This window comes from Cebus imitator, unplaced genomic scaffold (genome assembly GCF_001604975.1).
Source record: "Cebus imitator isolate Cc_AM_T3 unplaced genomic scaffold, Cebus_imitator-1.0 Scaffold495, whole genome shotgun sequence".
Lineage (NCBI taxonomy): Eukaryota > Metazoa > Chordata > Mammalia > Primates > Cebidae > Cebus > Cebus imitator.
In genome coordinates this window covers 1,253,705-1,273,932 of record NW_016107810.1, presented here as the reverse complement: position 1 = coordinate 1,273,932, position 20,228 = coordinate 1,253,705, and the positions used below count along the sequence as shown (strand labels likewise).

At 57.4% G+C, this 20,228-nt stretch overlaps 1 protein-coding gene across 6 annotated transcripts in view; it reads left to right on the top strand.

Annotated features, from left to right (window-relative positions):
• Positions 1-20,228, top strand: part of CFAP46 (cilia and flagella associated protein 46) — a 123,004-nt gene that overhangs the window by 58,011 nt on the left and 44,765 nt on the right. For all 6 annotated transcript variants that reach the window (XM_037733135.1, XM_017513566.2, XM_017513568.2 and 3 more), the window contains exons 26-31: positions 1,229-1,367; positions 2,100-2,283; positions 12,503-12,651; positions 15,802-15,900; positions 17,711-17,843; positions 18,953-19,099. In XM_037733135.1, the coding sequence (XP_037589063.1) occupies positions 1,229-1,367; positions 2,100-2,283; positions 12,503-12,651; positions 15,802-15,900; positions 17,711-17,843; positions 18,953-19,099 (851 nt within the window). The remainder of the gene's footprint in view (positions 1-1,228; positions 1,368-2,099; positions 2,284-12,502; positions 12,652-15,801; positions 15,901-17,710; positions 17,844-18,952; positions 19,100-20,228) is intronic.

Below are 20,228 nucleotides of genomic sequence, written 5' to 3'. Positions count from 1 at the left end.
TGCAGCAGGCCACAGAAGCAGCGGGAGGGGAGCCAGGTGAGGGGCAGCGGGGGTGGAGACAGCCGGGAAACCCGATACCTGCTGCCGGCACATGGGTGGAGCCTGCACTGGTACCCACTGTGGTTCTCGGACGCTCAGTGCAGTAGGAATTGACTTGAGACCCAAAGAGTTTTCCAGACAAGGCTTCATCAAAGATTATTCCTGGGACAAGAGGGAGAGAGATTCCTCACTGACCTCTGAAAGAGCCAGGAGGGCACAGGAATTGTCATTAGGTAGGGTGTACAGGCTGGCCCAGACAGCGCCCGTGACGGGGAGGGGATGGGTCAGCATCCTGGTTGCCAAGGAGGTGCTGGGGCGGGGGCAGCAGCAAGGCACAGGTCCACTGCTGGGCACCCCTTCCTGAGGTGGGGGCTCCATGGCCTTGGTGTGATATTTCGCATCTCCCGAGGTTCCTGGAATCCTTGTGGTAAAAGGATTCTTGGCTGGGAGGCTGTGGAGCAGGCTGGGATCTGTGAAGAGTGGGGATGTGTGAGGGGGTCCAGCCCTGTGTCCACCCCGTCTCCTCACGGCCCCTTCATCGGCAGCTCGCCCAGACACTGAGGGTTCTGTCCCACCAGGCTCCACCCCGCTGGCTTCGTGCATACGGCGGCACTGACAGCCCATGGGGCGACCTATGAAGTCTGCGTGGGGCTCACTCAGCAGGCAGGCAGTCCTTGCGTGTGCCATGGTGGTGGCACTTTGCCTCTGCATGTCACGCAGCATCCTCTGCGGAGACACGGGGCTGTTCCCGTGCCGCAGCGGGCACCAAGCCTGAGGACTCCAGAACGCGGACATGGCGCTGTGTCCTCGGCTGCGGGGGTGCTTTCCATGCAACTCCTGAGAGGACCCTGAGTCCTGCTCGCTGATGTTCAGTACGTGGAGACGCAGGAGTGTGTTTGTGAATGCAGACCTCTCCAAGCAGATGGGGAGGGAGAGGCAGAGACCAGCAAGGAGACAAGACAGCTGCTTCCCACGGTGGAAAGGACATCTCGGGTGGCCGGTGGCGGGCTGGAGGGGCCACACAGGTCCACAGCTGGCATGAGCCCCGCAGGGCACGCACTGGCCTGGGCGCCTGTGTAGCCATGGTTCCACCTCGGGGGCACTGTGATGGGCAGTGCGGTCCAGGAGGTCTGAGGGTGCTGTTGAGGGATCAGGCGGCTCCAAGGACACCCCTCCTTCTCCCTCCCAGGGGCTGAGGACGACCTGACACTCCGCGCCGCGCTCTACGGCCTGCTCTTCCACAGCCATGCTGACCAGGACAACTGGGAAGGCGGCCTCAAGGTGCTGGACGAGGCTGTGCAGGTGCTGCCGCGGACGGCCCACCGCCTGTGAGTGCTCCCCCCACCACCTGTGAGTGCTCCACTCACCACCGGTGAGCGCCCCGCCTCCTGCACCCCCACTGGAGTGTATGCCCTCCACCCAGAGTGTGCTCCCCCCACCGCCTGTGAGTGCTCCCCCCACCGCCTGTGAGTGCCCCCCACACCGCCTGTGAGTGCCCCCCACACCGCCTGTGAGTGCCCCGCCTGATGTGCCCCTACTTGAGTGTTCTCCCTCCACCCGGGGCATGCTCCCCACACCACCTGTGAGTGCTCCCCACACCACCTGTGAGTGCTCCACCCACCACCTGTGAGCTGCCCACCTGCTGTCCCCCGACTGGAGTGTGCCCCTCCCCCCGGGGCGTGCTCCCCACACCGCTTGTGAGTGCTGCACCCCCTGCTACAGTGTGCTCCCCCCACCCGGAATGTCTCCCCCACCACTTGTGAACACCCACCTGCTGCACCCTGCCTGGAGCATACTCCCCCACCCCACACGGTCCCTCTCTGCCTGGGCCTCCCCCAGTTCCCACTCTCGCTGGAAGCCTTGACTTCCCCAGGAAAATTCAACACAGAGAGAGCGGGAACTTAAAACGCAGTGCGGCCTCGAGACCCCCACCCACCCGGGCTCTGTTTGGCTTCATCGTTTTAAGCAGGGCGTGGAGGAGCAAGTCTGGGCTGCATCACACACGTTCAAGGTCCCGCCGTCCAATCCCAGCGCAGGGTTATCTCCTTCCCTTCCTTTAGCTTGATCTTCAAGCACATGATCATCGTGAAGGCCAAGCTCGGGCAGAATTTCTCGATGGAAATCCAGAAGTTCAAGGCTGAGAGTGAGGACTACGTGGCAGGCATGTGGCACCGGCTGGCCCTGAACTCGCGGAGCGTGTCTGGAGAGCTGGCCTGCTACCACAGCGCCATCCAGGCCTTGCAGGTGCGAAACCATGAGCATGGGTGCCGTTTATCCTCGAGTGGACGAAAGCTCAGCTGGGAACTGGCATGGGCGGCACTTATGGCTGACGGTGCAGAATGCACCACACGGCCCCGGTGCTCCTCCTGCTGACCAGTCAGGGACGACGGACGGAGTTGGTTTCAGTGATCCCTTTCCAGCATGGAGGGGTCATGGTCAGGTCCTCGTCCCTGAGGAGGGTGTGGGGGGCTCAGAGGGTGCTGTCCCAGGTGGAAGCACCTAGGCTCCTCCAGAGGCACGGGGGCCCAGATGGGCGTGTGGCGGCAGAGGAGAGCAGGGCTCTGCAGGGCCCTGGGATTTGGGGTCATGGAGGACATTGGTGTGTCTTCCCCACCCACAGAAGCCAAGACAGACGTTTCCCTGGATACACCTGGAGTGGGCTTGGGAGAAGGCAGGCGCTTTGGCGTCGATTTGACTCCTCTGCTTATCAGGAGCAAGGGCCGTGCGGTGCATAGCGCAGAACTTTATCCTGGGAACAAAAGGCATCCCAGGCTCCTGGCGTGAAAGGCACGAACCTTCCAACATTAGCGAATATCTTAAAAGGCTTTTCTGTTACGCAGGCTGTTTCTCTGGCTGAGAACAGTCCTCCCCTAGGAGTTTGGATTGCCCTGGGGTCCAGGTGGCCCCCGGGTGGGGTAACTGAGCATAGTCCGGAGGCTCTGCCAGGTGCTAAGAGTGCAGCTCAGGGCACTGGACTGTCAAGGCAGACTCCCGGGTACCGCCACGGGGAGCCACGCTGAGCCACGCTGTGCCACGTTGCCTCGCTTCGGGGAACCAGAGGCTATGTCGTTCCTTGGCAGTTGCCCTGCTGGGGTTGGCAGGGATCAAGCAGGGAGGGACCCAGCCTCCTCCAGGGAAAGCAGGAAGGGCCTGAGGAGGGGTGGCTGGGGAAGGCAGGACCCAGCTGAGCCGCGCTGGCCCTAGGGGCGGAAACCCTTGAAAGTGTTTTCTGTCCTCACTGACCCGAGTCCTTCCTTCAGTTGTCTGTTTTTGTTAGAGGTACAATGTGATGTTTTTAGTAAATTATCAGGGTTATACAGTCATCACTGCCACACAATTTTAGAACATTTCATTGCCCCCCAAAACCCTGCGTCCGTCAGCACTCACTCCCCATCCTTCCCTCCCTCCGCTGGCCCTGGCGAGCCACGGATCTGGACATTTTCTGTAAACAGAATGGAGCATGACACGGTCCTTCGTTCAGCGTGACATCACCCGGGGCCGTCCCCATCGTTCCCACTCAGGGCTGAGTAGTATCCGGTGTGCGTCTGACGTTCTAGTACGTGCTTATCCGTTAGGCCACGGATGCCGTTCGTGTCGTTTCCCACTGCCTGCTGTGAAGAACGCTGCTGTCAGCATTTGCTCACGCGTCCTGGCCTGGCCCCGTCCTTGCCTCCCGTGGGCACAGCCCCACGGTGGAGTTGCTGGGCGCATGGCTGCCCTGTGTGGGGCTGTCCGAGGAAGGGCCGGATCATCTCCCTCAGCGGCCGCAGCGCGTGGGGCTCCGGTTTCTCCACACCACACACCGGCTCTCGATCTCATCTGACTAGCTATGCTGTGGGCGTGAGGGGTGTCTCCTCGTGCCTGCCGGCATTTTCCCAGTGACTGAAGATGGCGCGTGTGTTCCCAAGGGCTGGTGGGCCGTTTGTAGGTCGTCGGAGAAGTGTCCACTGCGGCCCTCTGCCCATTTGTGGTCTGCTTGTTTGGTTTTGGCCTGTAGGAGCTCATGGTGCACTCGGGATGCAAGTTCTTCAGCAGGGGCGTCGCCAACAAACCCTTCTCCTTCTCTGAGCGGCTTTCCAACCACTTCTTCACTTTCTGGGTGGTACGATTTATGGCACAGTTGGAAATTGTGATGGATTCTAGTTGTCTATTTCTTGTGTTGTTGCTTGTGTTGGTATTGTAGCTGTGCCTGCCCGCGTTGCCGGCGTGGCGTGTGCGTTTGCGCGCGTTGCCGGCGTGGCGTGTGCGTTTACGCACGTTGATGGTGCTGTGTCTGCAAAACCCAAGGTGATGAAGGTTTATTCCCTGTTATCTTCTGAGTTTTATGGTTCTGGCTCTTATGTTTATGAGTAATACAGTGTGAGGCAGGGTCCCCGGCACTCCTCAGCCTGTGGACGCCAGGTGGCCCCGCGCTTCTGTTGAGAAGATGACCCACTTTCTCTTAAACTTCCCCATCAGGGCCAAGGCCCTCCCCAGTGTGCACAGCTTTTGTGGGAGCCGTCACCAGCCTCCACAGCTGCTCCCCTCCCTCCCCATCTGTGGCCTTCCTTCACGGGGCTTCCAGGCCCTGCTGCCCCACTGGTTCCTCATCCTTCTCCCCTTCCCACCTCTTCATGACAGAGGAAGCCCTGGGTTAAGGGCAGGACCTTGGCGATCTGATTAGCACCCCGCGTCCTGAACTAAGTGCCGAGTGTGCACAGGCCAGGCCTTGGGCTGCACTCTGCGTCTGGGTGCAGGACAGAGCAAGCACCTTTCCTGCTCTGCGGGGGCCTCCCCTCCAGCAGGGACACAGGGCTGCCCAGAACCACCCAGAGAGGGCCACCCTCAGACCAGGGGACAGCAGGACCCCTGCCTTGTGTCCTCCTGCAGCGCAGGGGACGTGTGGGCCCTGGGAGGGCTGCCTGTGAAAACAGACAGCAGTGCCACCTTGTCTGTACCTGGAACATCTCAATGACCATAAATGGCAACATGGTCTCATTGGAGGCAGCCTCCAAACGTAACTGTGGGGTAAGAATGAATCTTTTTTTTAGAAAATGAGCAGTGAAAGTGTTTCACAGTGTAAGCGACGCCTTCAGGGCCATCCTGAGGATGTCACCCTTTCTGTTTGATCCCAAAGAAGCCTGAGACGGAGTGGCAGAAGGTGGACTACCTCCTGGAGTTCAGCCAGTGGCTCTACCACAGACACTTTCCTCTCGAGGACGTGGTCTTCCACCTCCGCTGGGCCATCGAGATCCTGCTGGCCATGAAGCCGCCCAGCGACGCCCCCGAACCAGAGGCCATGCCGGACGGTGAGTCCACGCCATGGCCAGGGTACCGACCCCGCACTGGTCCCCCTGTACTCTCCTCCTTGTCCGGAACCCGGACGGCCTTTAGGTGTCCACGTGTCCATGCAGGCTTTGGAGATCAGGAGCCCCGGGTGCGTCTCAGCGATGCCCCCTGCAGGGGCCCTGAGGTAGTCAGTCTGACAGCCACCAAATCACCTTTACAGAACGGCCCCCTGCAGGTCAAGGGGAAGGCAAGTTCTCAGGCACGTGGCTGGGCCGGCCCAGAGGCTGCCTTCCTCAGGAGGCTGGGGGAGGGGGAGTCCTGAGCCCCCAGACCCTGCGGGCACCTCGGCCACCCCAAAAGTCCCTTCCAACTCAAGGTGGGGGCTCCCTTCTCCAGCTGCGGGCCCCTGCTCACAGCAGTGCAGGGAGGTGGGGGTTGCTGGTAAGCGGGGACCTGGGCAGACGATGTAGGCCTCACTGGCATCATCCAGGGCTTAACCATGGCCGGTGCCTGGGCACAAGCCCAGGGTGACCTGGGGCAGAAGCTCTGTGGGGCGCGCAGGTCTCCCCCCCCACACACGCATACACACAGGCACACACATGTGTGTGCACACAGTGGAGCCGACCTGGCGCACTCAACAGCGCTGGCTCTCTCAGGGTCACCCTCCGCGAGACAGCTGGTCCTAGCCCCCTGTCAGGATGAAGGGGCCCCCTGCTCAGAACCCCCAGGCCCTCGGGGCCATCTGGGACAGGAGCAGGGTGCCCAGGCCAGGTGCAGATCATGAGGCTTCCGGGACACACAGGGCATCAGGAGAGCCCTTGGGGGCCTGAGGGGCCGGGGCTGGAGCTGGGAGCAGAGCTGCTCCTGGGGGCGGCCAGGCTCAGTCTTCTCAGAATGAGTCCAACAGCATTTCCTCTCCTGGCTCCCGGCCCTCAGCAGAGAGCAGCGCACAGGGACCAACGAGGCGGGGGTCAGAAAGGCGCTAGGCAGTCCACCGCAGCCTCGGGCAGGGGAGGGAGTGGCCGGGGGCCCACAGACCCATAACCGGGCCTTCTCTCAGCCTCGGGCACCCCGTGTTTCAGGGGAGTCCGTGCCTGTGCAGACGCCCCCACGGAGCCCCGTGTCAGAGGCCGGGGAGACGGTGTCCCTGGAGCAGCTGCGCAGCGTGCGGCAGCTGGAGGCGCTGGCCCGCGGGCACATCCTGCTGGCCCTGGTGCTGTCGCCGGGTGCCCAGGGCTACGAGGACTGCTGCCTGGCAGCCTATGCCTTCCTCAGGCGCATCTGTCAGGTGAGGCCCGGCGCAGGCCCCACTGTGTGGGACAGGCCACAGGCCTGGGGAAACTGCAGCACGTGTTTTAAAGACGTCAGAGCCTCTCCCCGTGTTTCCTAAGACCTTTGAGGTGTGAGCAGTTTCTCTCGAGACATCCAGGTTCTTCCTCTCCACCAAATGATTCCCATCACATAAAATCGAGAAACTCCCGTCTTGGCCCCTGCGCCCTCCACATTCCCAGCACTTCCCAAGGGAGGGGCCCGCGTCTGCCTCCAGATCAGCTGGTCCTCCCAGACACCGTCCTGGGGCCCTTACCAACCACCCAAAACTGCTCCGGCCCAGCTTACCACACCAAGGCCACAGCAGGCACCTCTGTTGGCATCTAGGGCCCAACAGCCCTGAACTGCCACTGACAGGGCTTCCGGACCCTTCTTCTGCGCCCCACTCCCACCCCCACTCCTCCCGCTCCTCCTCCTACCCCTCCCTGTAGGGCCCCCCAGGAGCAGCTGTTGGGAGCCGAGGGTCCTTGGGGACTGCCCTGTGTGCCTGCCTGGCCTCTTGCAGGCCTCAGCCTAGCAGGGCAGTGCCGGGCACAGTAGGCCTTTCTTCTGGGTATGACTTTGCCCAGAGGCCCCACAGGGCATCCCAGGATCAACAGGCCCACTGCCCAGCCATGTGCAGAGCAGGAAAGGTGGGGAGGCCCCCACCGCATCTTCGGCCCCCCACCAGCCTCCATCACTGCCAGACCTGGGGCTGTGGGCGTCCATGCCTTCATTCTTTGTGACTCTTCTAGAATTGTTCCAACGTTATTCTCATGTGTTCTTAATCAGAGATCTTGAACTCATTCACCTAAGGAGTGGCGAGTCCTCCCCCAGGGCCAGCCATGCCTGCCCCAGACCCCCACGTGTGCTAGGGCTGCACCGCCTGGTTCTGCCAAGGAGATGTGCCCAGTGTCCTCCCTGCCTGGGAACAGCCCCCACGAGGACCGCTGCAGGGAGGGTGTGGGGTGGCCAGCGGGAAGCCCCAGGGCCCAGGGTATCCTGCAGCATCCCCGGCCGTGGAGCAAGGCAGCCCCCAGTGCCCACGCCCTGGGCCAGCCCCGCTCTCCTGACAGCAGCTGACGGGGGACGCAAGGTTACCAGAGCACTAGAGTCCAGGGACCCCCACGGGTCGGGGCGTCCCTCATCCAGGAGTGGAGGAGTGGAGGAGCAGGCCGCGGGTCAGTTTTCAGTGCTGTAAATGTGGATTTCATGCTCCCGGCAGGTTTCCTTGACGACAGCAGGAAAATCAGTGACAGACAGCAGACCCCTGGCAGCAACGAGCTCACATCTGTTATTGCCTAAAAAAGAGAAGGAGAAGGGAAAGGAAGAGAAGGCCAAGGAGGCCAAACAGGTGACACCCGGGTGGCTGCGGTGCAGGGCTGGGCCAGGCCGGGGATGACCTGTGCCTCAGTTTCCCTTCCTGTCAGGGTTCTCGGAGGAGCACCAGATGGCCGTGATTCAGGGCCAGGCCAGGGATGGCCTGTGCCTCAGTCTCCCTGCCTGTCAGGGTTCTCAGATGAGCACCAGGGATGGCCTGTGCCTCAGTTTCCCCACCTGTCAGGGTTCTCGGAGGAGCACCAGATGGCCACAATTCAGGGCCAGGCCGGGGATGGCCTGTGCCTCAGTCTCCCTGCCTGTCAGGGTTCTCAGAGGAGCCCAGGTTGTCTCAATGCAGGGGCTGGGCCCAGGCCAGCATCTGTGCCTCAGTTTCTCTCCCCCGTCAGGGTTCTTGGAGGACAATGCAAGGGCACGTCTGTTAAGCACCCTGGCTGGATCCTGGCGGGAATCCTGGGTCTGGAGCTAGCCACATAACACATGCAGTTTGCACAAAGGACGTTGCCCCAGGTCCGCCAGGCTCAGAGACCGTGGCAGCAGGCATAGCCCAGGGCCTCGGTGTGTGGGGGGCTGGGTTCCAGAACAGCGAGAAGAGTGTTTTTGCATCGTGTGAAACCTTTCTCTTTGTAAGTATCCGCTTCTCCAAGTGCTGGGCAGGTCTGAGAAACCACTTGGCTGCGCAGCCTCCCGGAGCAGGATGCTCACACCTGCACCCTGACACGAGCACTGCTGAGCTCACCAGCCAGCTGCCATTGAGGCAGAGGCTGCAGAGCCTTAGCCCTCGGGGGTCCTGAGCCTGGGCACCCCCAGGCCAACTCTGGCTGTGCACGGGGCAGAAAGCTTTGCGTGCACTTCCTGCAAATAGTGTCGGAGGCTGGATCTGGGCACTCGCTGGGGCCTACTGGTGGGAGGACACCGGCTCCCCAGGCTGTGACCTGCCTGCTGTGCAGTCATGCCGTGGAGGTCTGCTGTTTAAACCATTTCAGGTAAATCCTGCATTCCTGCCCTTCCAGTCTCAAAGCCCAGCTCCTAACAAACCGCTGGAAGATTTGCCCACCAGCATAGAAGAGTGGGCTTGCTTCTCCTGCCCCGACGAAGTGCTGTCTATACTGAAACAGGACAAGCGCGACTCCACTGTGAACGCCGAAAGTATCCAGAAGCCGGTACTTTGACATAAAGACAATGCTCACCTTGGTCACAGCATGGTGTCCCCTTGACCTGTCCCCAAGTCAGTTTCCACAGTGGGCTGTAGCCAGAAAGAGGAGGATACGACAGTCCCCGCAGCCCCCAGCCCCACACCAGCCTTCCCGACACCACTCTGCCCCCAACTGCTGACACCCATGGAAACCCTTCCTTCTTTCCCCACCCGGGGACGATGCGTGCCTAGCGAGACACGCCGGGATGGTTCCCTGTGTTCGTGGCAACCTCCCACAACCGGGTGGTTAAAAAAGCAGAAATGGGCCGGGCGCGGTGGCTCACACCTGTAATCCCAGCACTTTGGGAGGCCGAGGTGGGCGGATCATAAGGTTGGGAGATCGAGACCGTCCTGGCCGACATGGTGAAACCGCATCTCTACTAAAATACAAAAAATTAGCCGGGCCTGGTGGTTCGCGCCTGTAGTCCCAGCTACTTGGGAGTCTGAAGCAGGGGAATCGCTTGAACCCAGGAGGCAGAGGTTGCAGTGAGCCAAGATTGCACCATCGCACTCCGCCTGGCAACAGAGCAAGACTCTGTCTCCAAAAAAAAAAAAACAGAAATGGACCCCCTCACAGTTCTGGAGGCCCAGAAGCCCCAAATCAGTATCCCTGGGCTCAAACCCAGGTGTGGGGAGGGCTGCACGCCATCCAGGTCCCCAGGGAAGAGTCCCTCTTGCCTCAACAGTGTCGGCCTCTGTAGTCACATGGCCTCCTTTTTGTGCGGAGATCTCTTGCTCCCTCCCACTCCCTCCCACGGGATTACATTTAGGGCACACCTGGACTATCCCAGAGACCCTCACCACCTCGGGGTCCTCACCTTCTCACATCCACATGTCCTTTTTGCCTTTCTGTGGCCATGCACACAGCTCCAGGGACTAGGACTGGGTGTCCTCCAGGTCTCCCTGCCTTGCTGGGGTGGATTCTTTTTGGCGAGCGTCCTTCACCAGGGACTCTGTCTGTGGCTGTGTCCCCATGATTTGTTTTGTGCATTGCCGTGGGTCCACGGCGTGGACAGGCCACAGTCTGTCTGTGTTTCATGCATTGCTGTGGGTGACACTGGACAGGCCACGGTCTGTGTGTTTCATGCATTGCTGTGGGTGACACTGGACAGGCCACGGTCTGTGTGTTTCATGCATTGCTGTGGGTGGCCCATTGCGTGGACAGGCCACGGTCTGTGTGTTTCATGCATTGCTGTGGGTGGCCCATTGTGTGGACAGGCCATGGTCTGTGTGTTTCATGCATTGCTGTGGGTGGCCCATTGCATGGACAGGCCACGGTCTGTGTGTTTCATGCATTGCTGTGGGTGACACTGGACAGGCCACGGTCCATGTGTTTCATGCATTGCCATGGGTGACCCATTGCGTGGACAGGCCACGGTCTGTGTGTTTCATGCATTGCTGTGGGTGGCCCATTGCGTGGACAGGCCACGGTCCGTGTGTTTCATGCATTGCCGTGGGTGACCCATTGCATGGACAGGCCATGGTCTGTGTGTTTCATGCATTGCCGTGGGTGACCCATTGCGTGGACAGGCCACGGTCTGTGTGTTTCATGCATTGCTGTGGGTGACCCATTGCGTGGACAGGCCACAGTCTATGTGTTTCATGAATCGTTTTCTTGTTATTGTTGTTAAGCTCTTTATAACTTTAGAAATTCGTCTGTAGATTAATTTGGATTTTGTGTGTACATAGTCATTTTACCTGCAAACGGATTTTTCTTTTCAACTTCCCGTTCTTTACTGTTTTTTTCCTTACCGTATCTCATATTCTGGCAGGGACCTCCCGTCTGAGGCTGAATAAAAACAGTGATGCCATCCACTTTCCTCTTGCTCCCTGTCGCAAAGGAAAGCTGTCAGCATTTTACTGTCAAGTGTAATTGACGTTTGTTGTAGGTTTTTATACATCTTTATTGATTAAGGAAGTTTCTATTCATTAAGAATTTTAGTCACGAATGTCTGTATGTTTTTATCAGATATTTTTCTCCATCTGTGCAGATGATGTTTCCATCTTTCATTCTTTGAATTAATTACCTTTGGTTCTTCTTAATGACTGTCCCAACAGGCAGCGTGGCTGTGCTGTCACTCACTTCGTGTCACCACGGTGATTGGCAGCACTTGGGTCCCGGGCGCGTGCGTCTGCGCTTGTGAGGAAGACAAGGTTTAATTTTCCTTTCGTGTGTGTCCTCAGGATGTGGTAAAAGTGATGCTGGCCTTTTAGTCAGTTAGAAAGTGTTCCCTTCTGACCATTCTTGGGGGGAATTTATATAAGATTGGTGGTTATTTCATCCTTGAAAGTTTGGAAGAGCTCCCTGGTGAAGCCATCTGAGCCCAGAGCTTCTGTCGGGGAAGGTTTTAAATTATGGCTCCAGTGTATTTCACAGTTACAGAATTCTTCAGAGCTTCTGTTTCTTCTTGTAACAGTTTTTTGGATGTATCGTCATGAAGTTGTTCTCAATGTCCTTGTATTACCTTTTAATGGCTGTGGGATCTGTAGACAGCCCTGCCATTCCTCTCTCGCTCTCCCGATCAGCCTCCCTGGGACAGATCAATTCCATCAACCTCTCAAATTCCATCAGCCTCTCAAAGCATCCCTGTGCTTTCCAGGCTGCCTGCAGCCCCCCTGCCTGGCTGTTGTCCCTGAGGAGACGGCCTCCTCCTAGAATGCCTTGAATTCTAAGGTGCAGCCCTTCGGGGACCCAGCCTGAAAGAGAGCGGAGCTCTTGGTGGGCCCTGAACGCAGTTTTCTGAGCCCAGCCTGCAGCACCATCTGGAGCACCACGTGGCCCTCAGCTGCCTGGGTGCCTGACGGCCAGGCTCGCGTCCTGGCTGCATGCTGTCTTCCAGATCTTGGCCCAGTCATTCTTTGGACATTGATTAACTCCTAGTTCTTAGATTTTTGCAACAGGGTCATCCAGCTTTCCTAATGTCCCACTCAAGAGTAATTGTTTTAACAAACCGACTCCAACATCATGGGAAGCATTGGCTCTTCTGCATGTATTAAGTTTTTAAGTGGTTGTGTGTACACAAAGAAATCCTATTTCTAATGAGTCAGTAGTTTTTAGTAGAAAAGGGAAACAAACACATAGTTTGAATAAATACATGAACGAGTATGTTTCTTATGAGGATCTTCATAGTTGGGTGCTGATGTTCACAGAAATTATCACGTGATAAAATGAAACCTGTGAGTGGAGGAGGGAGGGAAGGTAGCACAGCCCCCGTCCGTCCCACAGACCCGCTCTGAGCACCTGCTGTGCACACACCCGGCGCAGGGAGGGAGGGAGTTTTCTGAGGAAAGACCCTATGCTTGTGGTCTGCACCTGCTCCCCTGACCTCCTACGTGTGTCTTGTGTCCATGTAGACGTACAGTCTGTATTTCCTGGACCACCTGGTCAAGGCCCTGCAGAAGATGTGCCTGCATGAGCTCACGGTCCCCATCCTGCAGCTGGGGGTGCTGATTTCGGAGTCCGTGGTGGGAAGCAAGGGCCTGGCGGATCTCTACCGCCTCCGGTGGGTACGGCTCCTTTCTCTTCCAGAGTGCAATTTCTCCAAAGCAATACGAAAATGAACAACATGTTAAAATATTGGTTATGTAGTTGTCTGTGCAAATAATAAGGTCCCTGGAACTTGGACACCAAGTAAATAAAAATATTTGTCTATAAAAACGGTATTTTTGGTTGGGACGGGAGGACTGTTTGATCCCAGGGGTTTGAGACCAGCCTGGGCAATATAGCAAGACATAATTTCTACAAAAAATTTAAAAAATATATTAGCCAGGTACGGTGACACAACCGTTGTCCCAGCTACTCAGGAGGCTGAGGCAAGAGGGTCACCTGAGCTGAAGAAGTGGAGGCTGCAGTGAGCTCTGATTGTGCCGCACTCCAGCCTGGGCAACACAGCAGGACCCTGTTGCTAACCATTTTTTAAATAAAATATGATATTTTAATTTTAAAATTTATCCCTGATCCTTAAGAGAACATTCTTGTTTTAAGGGTGTATCTTGGAGATACTGCAGGTTGGGTTCCAAAACAAAGCAAGTATCACAATAAAGCACGTCAAATGAAGTTTTTGGTTTTCCAGTGTATATAAAAGTTGTGTTTACACTATTCTGTAGTCTGCCAAGTGTGCAATAGCATTATGTCTAAAAAATGTACGTATATTCATTTAAAATGTATGTACTAAAAATACAAAAAAGGCTAGCAGTTTCTTAAAATAAGACAACAATAAAATTTGCCACATTGGTCAACTCTTTCACAAAAGATTTCTCTGTCACAGGCAATGCTGTTTGACAGAATTTCACCCACGGTAGAAGTTCTTTCACAATTGCAGTCAGTCTCTTAGATGCTGCTGCCACTTTATCAGCTCAACCCATGGAATATTCTAGGTCCTTTGTTGTCATTTCCACGGTGTTCACAGCATCGTCACCAGGAGCAGATCCCATCCCAAGAAACCGCTTTCTCTGCTCATCCGTAGGAGGCAATCAGGTTTTCCCTTGAGATGGCCGCAGTGTAGTCCCGTCTTCAGGCCCCACTTCTGATTCTAGTTCTCTTGCTGCTTCCCCCACGTCTGCAGCTCCTTCTGTGGAAATCCTGAACCCTTCAAAGTCATCCACAAGGGCTGGAATCAACTTCTTCCAAATTCCTGTTAATGTTGCTATTTTGGCCTCCTCCCATGAATCAGGAATGTTTTTAATGGGATCTAGAATGGCGAACCCTTTCCAGAAGGTTTTCAATTCACTGCCCAGATCCATCAGAAAAATCACTCTTGGTGGCAGCTACAACTTTATTGAATGTGCTTCTTAAATAGTAAGACTTAAAAAGTTGAAATGACGCCTTGGTCCAGGCTGCAGAATGGATGTGGTGTTGGCAGGTGCGGAGACAGCATTCACCTCCTCGTGCATCTCCGTGAGATCTCTTGGGCGGCCGGACCATTGCCACTGAGTGGTACTGTTCTGAAAGGAATCTGTGTTTCTGAGCAGCAGGTCTCAACAGTGGGCTTTAAGTATTCAGCAAATCATGCTGTCAACAGATGTGCTGTCACCCAGGCTTTGCTGTTCCACTTACAGAGCATGGGCAGAGTCAATTTAGCCTCATTCTTAAAGGCCCTAGGATTTTCAGAATGGTGAGTGAGGACTGGCTTCAGCTGAGAGTCCCCAGCTGTGCTGGCCCCTAACAAGAGAGTCAGCCTCTGCTTGGAAGCTTTGAAGCCAGGCAATGACTTCTCTCCAGTCATGGAAGCCCTGGCCGGCATCTTCTTCCAGTAGAAGGCTGTATGGTCTGCAGTGGAAGACTGCTGATTAGCATAGCCCCCGTCAGTGTCTGATGAGCTGGGTCTGCCGGCTAACTTGCTTCAGCCTCTCCATCAGCCCTTGCTGCTCCACCTGGCACTTTTACGTTGTGGAGACAGCTCTGTCCCAAAACCTCACGAGCCCACCTCTGCCAGCTCCAGACTTTTCTTCTGCAACGTCCTCACATCTCTCAGCCTTCATCAGATTGAATAGAATGAAGGCCTCGCTCTGGATTAGGCTTCAACTTAAAGGAATTTTGTGACTGGTTTGATCTTCCGCACAGACCATCGAAACTGCTTCGTATCAGCAGCGAGGCTCCTTCGCTTTCTTATTGTTGGTATCCATATGTTCTCTGAAGGAGCACTTCTAATTTCTTTGCAGAACCTTCCCTTTGCACTTACAACTTGGTTAACTGTTGGGGGCCTAGCTTTCAGTCTGTCTCCACTTTTGACACCCTTCCCTCACTAAACTTAATCATTTTGGCTTTTTATTTGAAGTGAGAGGCGTGCGACTGTTCCTTTCTCTTGAACACTTAGAGGCCATTGTAAGGTTATTCACTGGCCTCATTTCAAAATGTCTGTGTCTTGGGGAATAGGGAGACCCGGCGGGAGGGAGGGCGATGGGGGAGCGCTGGACATTTATCAACCAGGTTCACCGTCTTACATGGGCATGGTTTATGGTGCCGCAAAACAGTTACAGTGGTAACCTCAGAGACCACTGAACACAGATCGCCGTAACCCGATAATAAGAATGACAACGTTTGAAATATTTCAAGAATTGCCAAAATGTGACACAGAGATACCAGGTGGGTATGGGCTGTTGGAAAATGGTGCTGATGGACTTGGCCGACGGGGCTTGCCCCAGACTTTCAGTCGTGAAATAAGCAGTGTCTGAGAGTGTGTTAAATGGAGGTGTGCCCGGGCCGGGGAAGGATCTGGGGAAGGGTGCGCAGATACGCCAGGGCAGGGCGAGGGAGAGGGAGCCGGAGCAGCTGTGGCCGCGAGGCGCCTCCTGGTGTCTGTACAGCCTTCCCGCTTACCTGAAAGCATTTTACAAGAACAAGGCTTTCAACAGGAGTGGAGGCTTCTCCGCTTATGGTGGGTGCTGAGCCTACCTGAGGACAGCACCCAGTCGCCGGCGGATAACGCCTCACACGAGAGCTGTGGAGGAGCGGGGAGAATCCTGCCTGAAATGCGATGGAGCTGCCTGGCACTTTTCCCTAGTAATTTTACTGACCTTCAAACATTGTTGAAAATACCTTCAAAGTCCGCCTTGATGTTTCAGTTGACTATTGAGCACACTAAGCCCAGTAACTTCTGTCTCTGGCTCCCTCTGCCCCTGCGCAGAGCTGACTCTGGCCGCCCTCCCCACAGCCTCGCCCACGTGTGCTCCGAGCTGAAGCTGAGGGAGGCAGCGGTGCAGCATGAAGAGGCGGTCGGGCAGGTGCACATCAGCGAGCTGGAGCAGGCCAGGTGCGTGCAGGCCCACCCGCGCCACCTGGGGTTCCGAGCTCACGCTTGGTGCGGTGCCCGGCCTGGTGCAAGCCACCATGAGGACAACCAGCGGCCACCCTCTGCCCTGGACTCCTGCCTCTCCGGGAAGGGCATGTCTCGGGGGCGGTGCCTGGGGAGAGGGAGCGCTCGGGGAGTCAGCTGTGGCTGGTTCTCCTGGGTCGAGCTGGAGGTGGGCTGTGGGGAGGTGCTCCTCATGGAGGGAAGGAGGGGCGGTGAGGGGAGCTCCCCAGGCTGGCCCAGCCCCTCCCAGGACCACAGAAAGGCGGGGCACGGGCCCTGGACCCTTGGGCACTGGGTGCTGGGCAGTGCTAGGTCAGGCCGCTGGTGGCTCTGACAGCCTTCAGGCACGAGTTCACTTCAGAGGTGCTGCAATTGACCAACATCAGGCTGTTTAACAACCAACTCTCGTGACTATAGCAAATCACTTTTAGATTTAGAGACCATCTCGGAAACACATCTGTGCTGTGATTATATATGGTTCCATTTTGTTCGCTTTTACAAGATACTTTTAAATTACATACGTGATACATGTTACAGTGAAAATCTTAGAACACGTAGGTAGATAGAAGAAAGAGGAAAACAGACGTCATACCGGCCACGTCACCCAGCGTGACCCTGTTCATATTTCCACATACGCTCTTCCGGCCACTCCGCACTGCATAGAAACAGACGCTGTCACTGTGGACGTGGAATTGAGCTTCCTCTGCTCTGGCTAACCCGCCTTGGTGACCAACGCTGGCCTGCGATGTGAACTTCACACTTGTCAGTGCCATGGGCTATTTGTCCGGCCCTCGGCTGGACATTGGACCTGTGCTCACACTCTCCTGGTCTGAGTGACGTGGGGTCTTTGGCCCGGTTGTCCGCACAGCCCTAAAATCAGCTTGGAGAAGCGGAGCTCCCGGGGCCGTGGAGTCCCCGTTCCCTCCTGTGCATTTTTTTACCAGCTGCAGAGGGCGGCAGATGCAGAGGCTAGAGCAGCGTGGGGAGGCCAGTGTGGTGGGCTGTGCTGGGAGCAGTGACGTCTCGGCAGCAAGGGGGCCTCCACCTGGAACCCACGTGGCTGCGGAGGCCTGGTCAGGGGTGTGCAGCCCTCGGGAGATGGCTGGAGGACTCAGAGACCCAGGGGCTGGGGCTGGGGCCTGTCAGGGTCTTGACCCCTCCTGGCCTGTCTTCTGAAGGACCTCTCTGGACGTGGTGTGGCAAGTGGCCAGGGCCTGGGGTTCGTGGCACAGGAGAAGGCGGGACAGTCGGGCTGTGGCCGGGACCAGGTGGAGGGTGAAGGGGAAGGCAGCAGGCACCCTGAAGACCCCGCAGGAAGGCCAAGCAGAGGAGCAGGAGCCCCCCAGGGACAGCAGTTGCTGCCGAGCTTTCAGACGGGGGCGCCCGCAGGAGGCACGGGGCGGGGGGGGGGCAGGGCTGGGGGGCAGGGCTGGGCACGCTGCTCTGGAGAGATGGAGCCCCAGATGCTCATGAAACGCCTGCCAGACTTTCAGACAGCAGCTGGGCCTGAGTTCGGAGTTTGGAAGAGAGAAACCAGTGACGGACTTCAAATGAAGTCAGACTTCATCTGACTCCACGCACCCTGATATGGGTGCGTGGAGTCAGATGTGCCGTTAGATCCTGAGGATTTTTAAAAATCTCTGTAAACATTCAAGTGAAGAGTGTAATTGTCACTGTTTTCGTTTGCATTTCTTTGATTACTGGTGAAGTGACATTTTCGTGGCCATGTGGTTTTTCTTTTGCATATCGTCTGCTTTACTCACGTTAGCTGCAGAAAAGAGATCGCACTGAAAAGAGAGAAAAACAAGGAGCCCTTGTTAGAAGAAAGCCTGCCAGCACTCAACGAGCAGACACTTGCCGCCCACTCTGTAGAGATCAAACCACTGGAAGCCAAGGACAGGGTAACCTCACCGTCCAGAATCCTGACCGGCTGGACCCCGTGGCTCGTGGCTGTGCAGGCCGCAGCTGAGCCAGGAGGCAGCCCATGTGTCAGTGTGCCAGGGGCTTCCTGCACGGTTTCTCTCCCGTGAGCCCTGGAATTCCCCTGGGAAAGACGAGCTTATGTGCACCGCGGGCCTCCCTGGAACAGGCCTGCCAGGCACCTGAGCAGAGGCAGTGAGAAGGTGGGGGAGGCGAAGAGAGGTCTCTGGCCAGAGGTCCCCATCGCCTGACAGAACGGTTTTCCCGTCTGTGCCACCCGGGCTTCCCACCCCTCAGTGGCAGAGCGCAGCACCCTTCTGGGTTTGCCCGTGAAGGAAGGTGACCAGCCCAGCTCCTAACCCTAAACACAGTTACCATGGGAGCGCCACTGAGGAGCAAAGGCCATGCTTCCTGTGATCTGGCAGGCAGGACGGGGGCTCAGCACAGGACCTGCATCCACAGCACAGCAGAGTGGGCTTAGCCACCACCCCGGGCCTCGAGGGGGGCCTCTGACTAGCGAGGAGGGGGCAAGGGGGTGTGGGGCAGACCGAGATCCCAGGGCAGGGACTCAGCCACCGGCCCATGCTGTGGGGGCAGCTCTGCCTAGTGAGGCGGGGTGGGTGGTGGTCCCAGATCCCAGGGCAGGGGCTCAGCCACCGGCCCATGCTGTGGGGGGGGCTCTGCCTAGTGAGGCGGGGGGTTGCGGGGTGGGCCCAGATCCCAGACAGCAGCTCAGCCACCAGCGCAATCCCTGGGGCACCCTAGCAAGGCCGGGTGCAGGGCTGCAGGGCAGGCCTAGATGGCGGGTTGGTTGGCAGTCTGAGGTGGGCTCGGGCTCCTACACCCTGATATGGGTGTGTGGAGTCCGGAAGGCTCTGCGTGGCCACTGGTGGGCTTGGTTGGCTTCAAAGGATTCGGGGGAAGAGGGGGGTGCATGGGGCGTGGGAGGTCTGTGGGAGGAGATGGCAGAGGACTGAGCTGTGGCCTCAGGGTTCACGGGGAGCTTGCGAGGCACCCACAGTGCGGTACAGACCCCCTCAGAGGTCACAGGTGTCGGGACTGGGCCGCTTGGGGCTGCCGTGTCTTACAGATTTTGAAGATGAATGGGGAGACTGGGAGGGGCCTCGATGGGACGTCCTATCCCCACCTGTGGATTCTGAAGGCAGAGGTTCTGCTGGAGATGAGCATGTACCAGCCTGCACGGCTGCTCCTGTCCGAGGCTCACCTGGCTTTCCAGGTGAGGGGCCCCTCCCAGCACACTGCGCACAGCTGAGGGGCTGCAGGCGGGAGCAGTGTTCAGTTCCAGGAAGCCCACCTGCCTCCGTGGCCTGGGTCCCGCGCGTCCTCTGTCTGACGGTCCAGCTTTCGCTCTGTGACCCACGGTTTGCGGAAGTTTCTGTTTCCAGTACCTGCTGTGGTCTCTGTGACCGCGTCTCTCTGTGACCACATTTCTCTGTGGCCGCGTTTCTCTCGTGTGTCCTTGGCTCAGCTCTGCCTCCTGCCAGTCAGTTTCTTTCCTTCTGAGGCTGGACGAGAACTTGGAGAATCCCAGAGGGTGTCAGTGCCGAAAGCACCACTTTGTTCTAGAAGGCGGATCATGCGCAGGGCCGCCTGGGTCCAGGGGTCGGAGCCTGGTCTAGTCTTGGTTCGTTTTGCTCTCACTCTCTGGATGCGACCCTTACTGTTCCCGCCGAAAGCCCCAGGACATCTGCCGAGGCCCCATCTTGTGGGTGCCGCAGCTGTTCTGTCTCAGCAGGTTCCCGCCTGGCTTTGTGAAATCCTGCTCTGCTGTGAGCAGCCCAGCCCAGCCCAGCCCAGCGCACAGCCCCAAGGGGGAGTGTGGACCTCCGGCCCTTCGCCTATGCCCCTCCTCCTGGGACAGGCCCTGCCCCAGCTCCAGCCCCCTCTCCTCCCCTGCTGCGCTCCTGCTTTCCCCGGGTTTCAAACCCCACAGGGACAGCAGCCCCAGGAGAACGCCAGGGTGGATGGAGGCCCGTGGGGGCTTCGCTCTGTGCCAATTGTAGTTGCACAGGCCCAGCACCTGGGCGGAAATGAGGCTTTCTGCTACAGGTCCGTTCCGACTCTGGCGGAGCTCTCCTCAGCACTGACTGCCCCACAAACCCACCTGCAGACACATGGTGACATCTTGTGTCCAGATTTTAGAGTTGCTTTCACTGGGAGGGTGAGGCAGAACTGCAGAACCAGACAGCCTATCACTTTTTCTGAAGAATAATTCCAGAAAAAGAGAAGAACCTAGAAGGGTATAAAAATTCAGTGATGCCCATCAAGGCCTTGAGAGGTTCAGACTGTCTCTGGCAGTGAGGGCAGGTGTTTGTGGGTCTCAGGCAGGGGACAGGTGTGTGCAG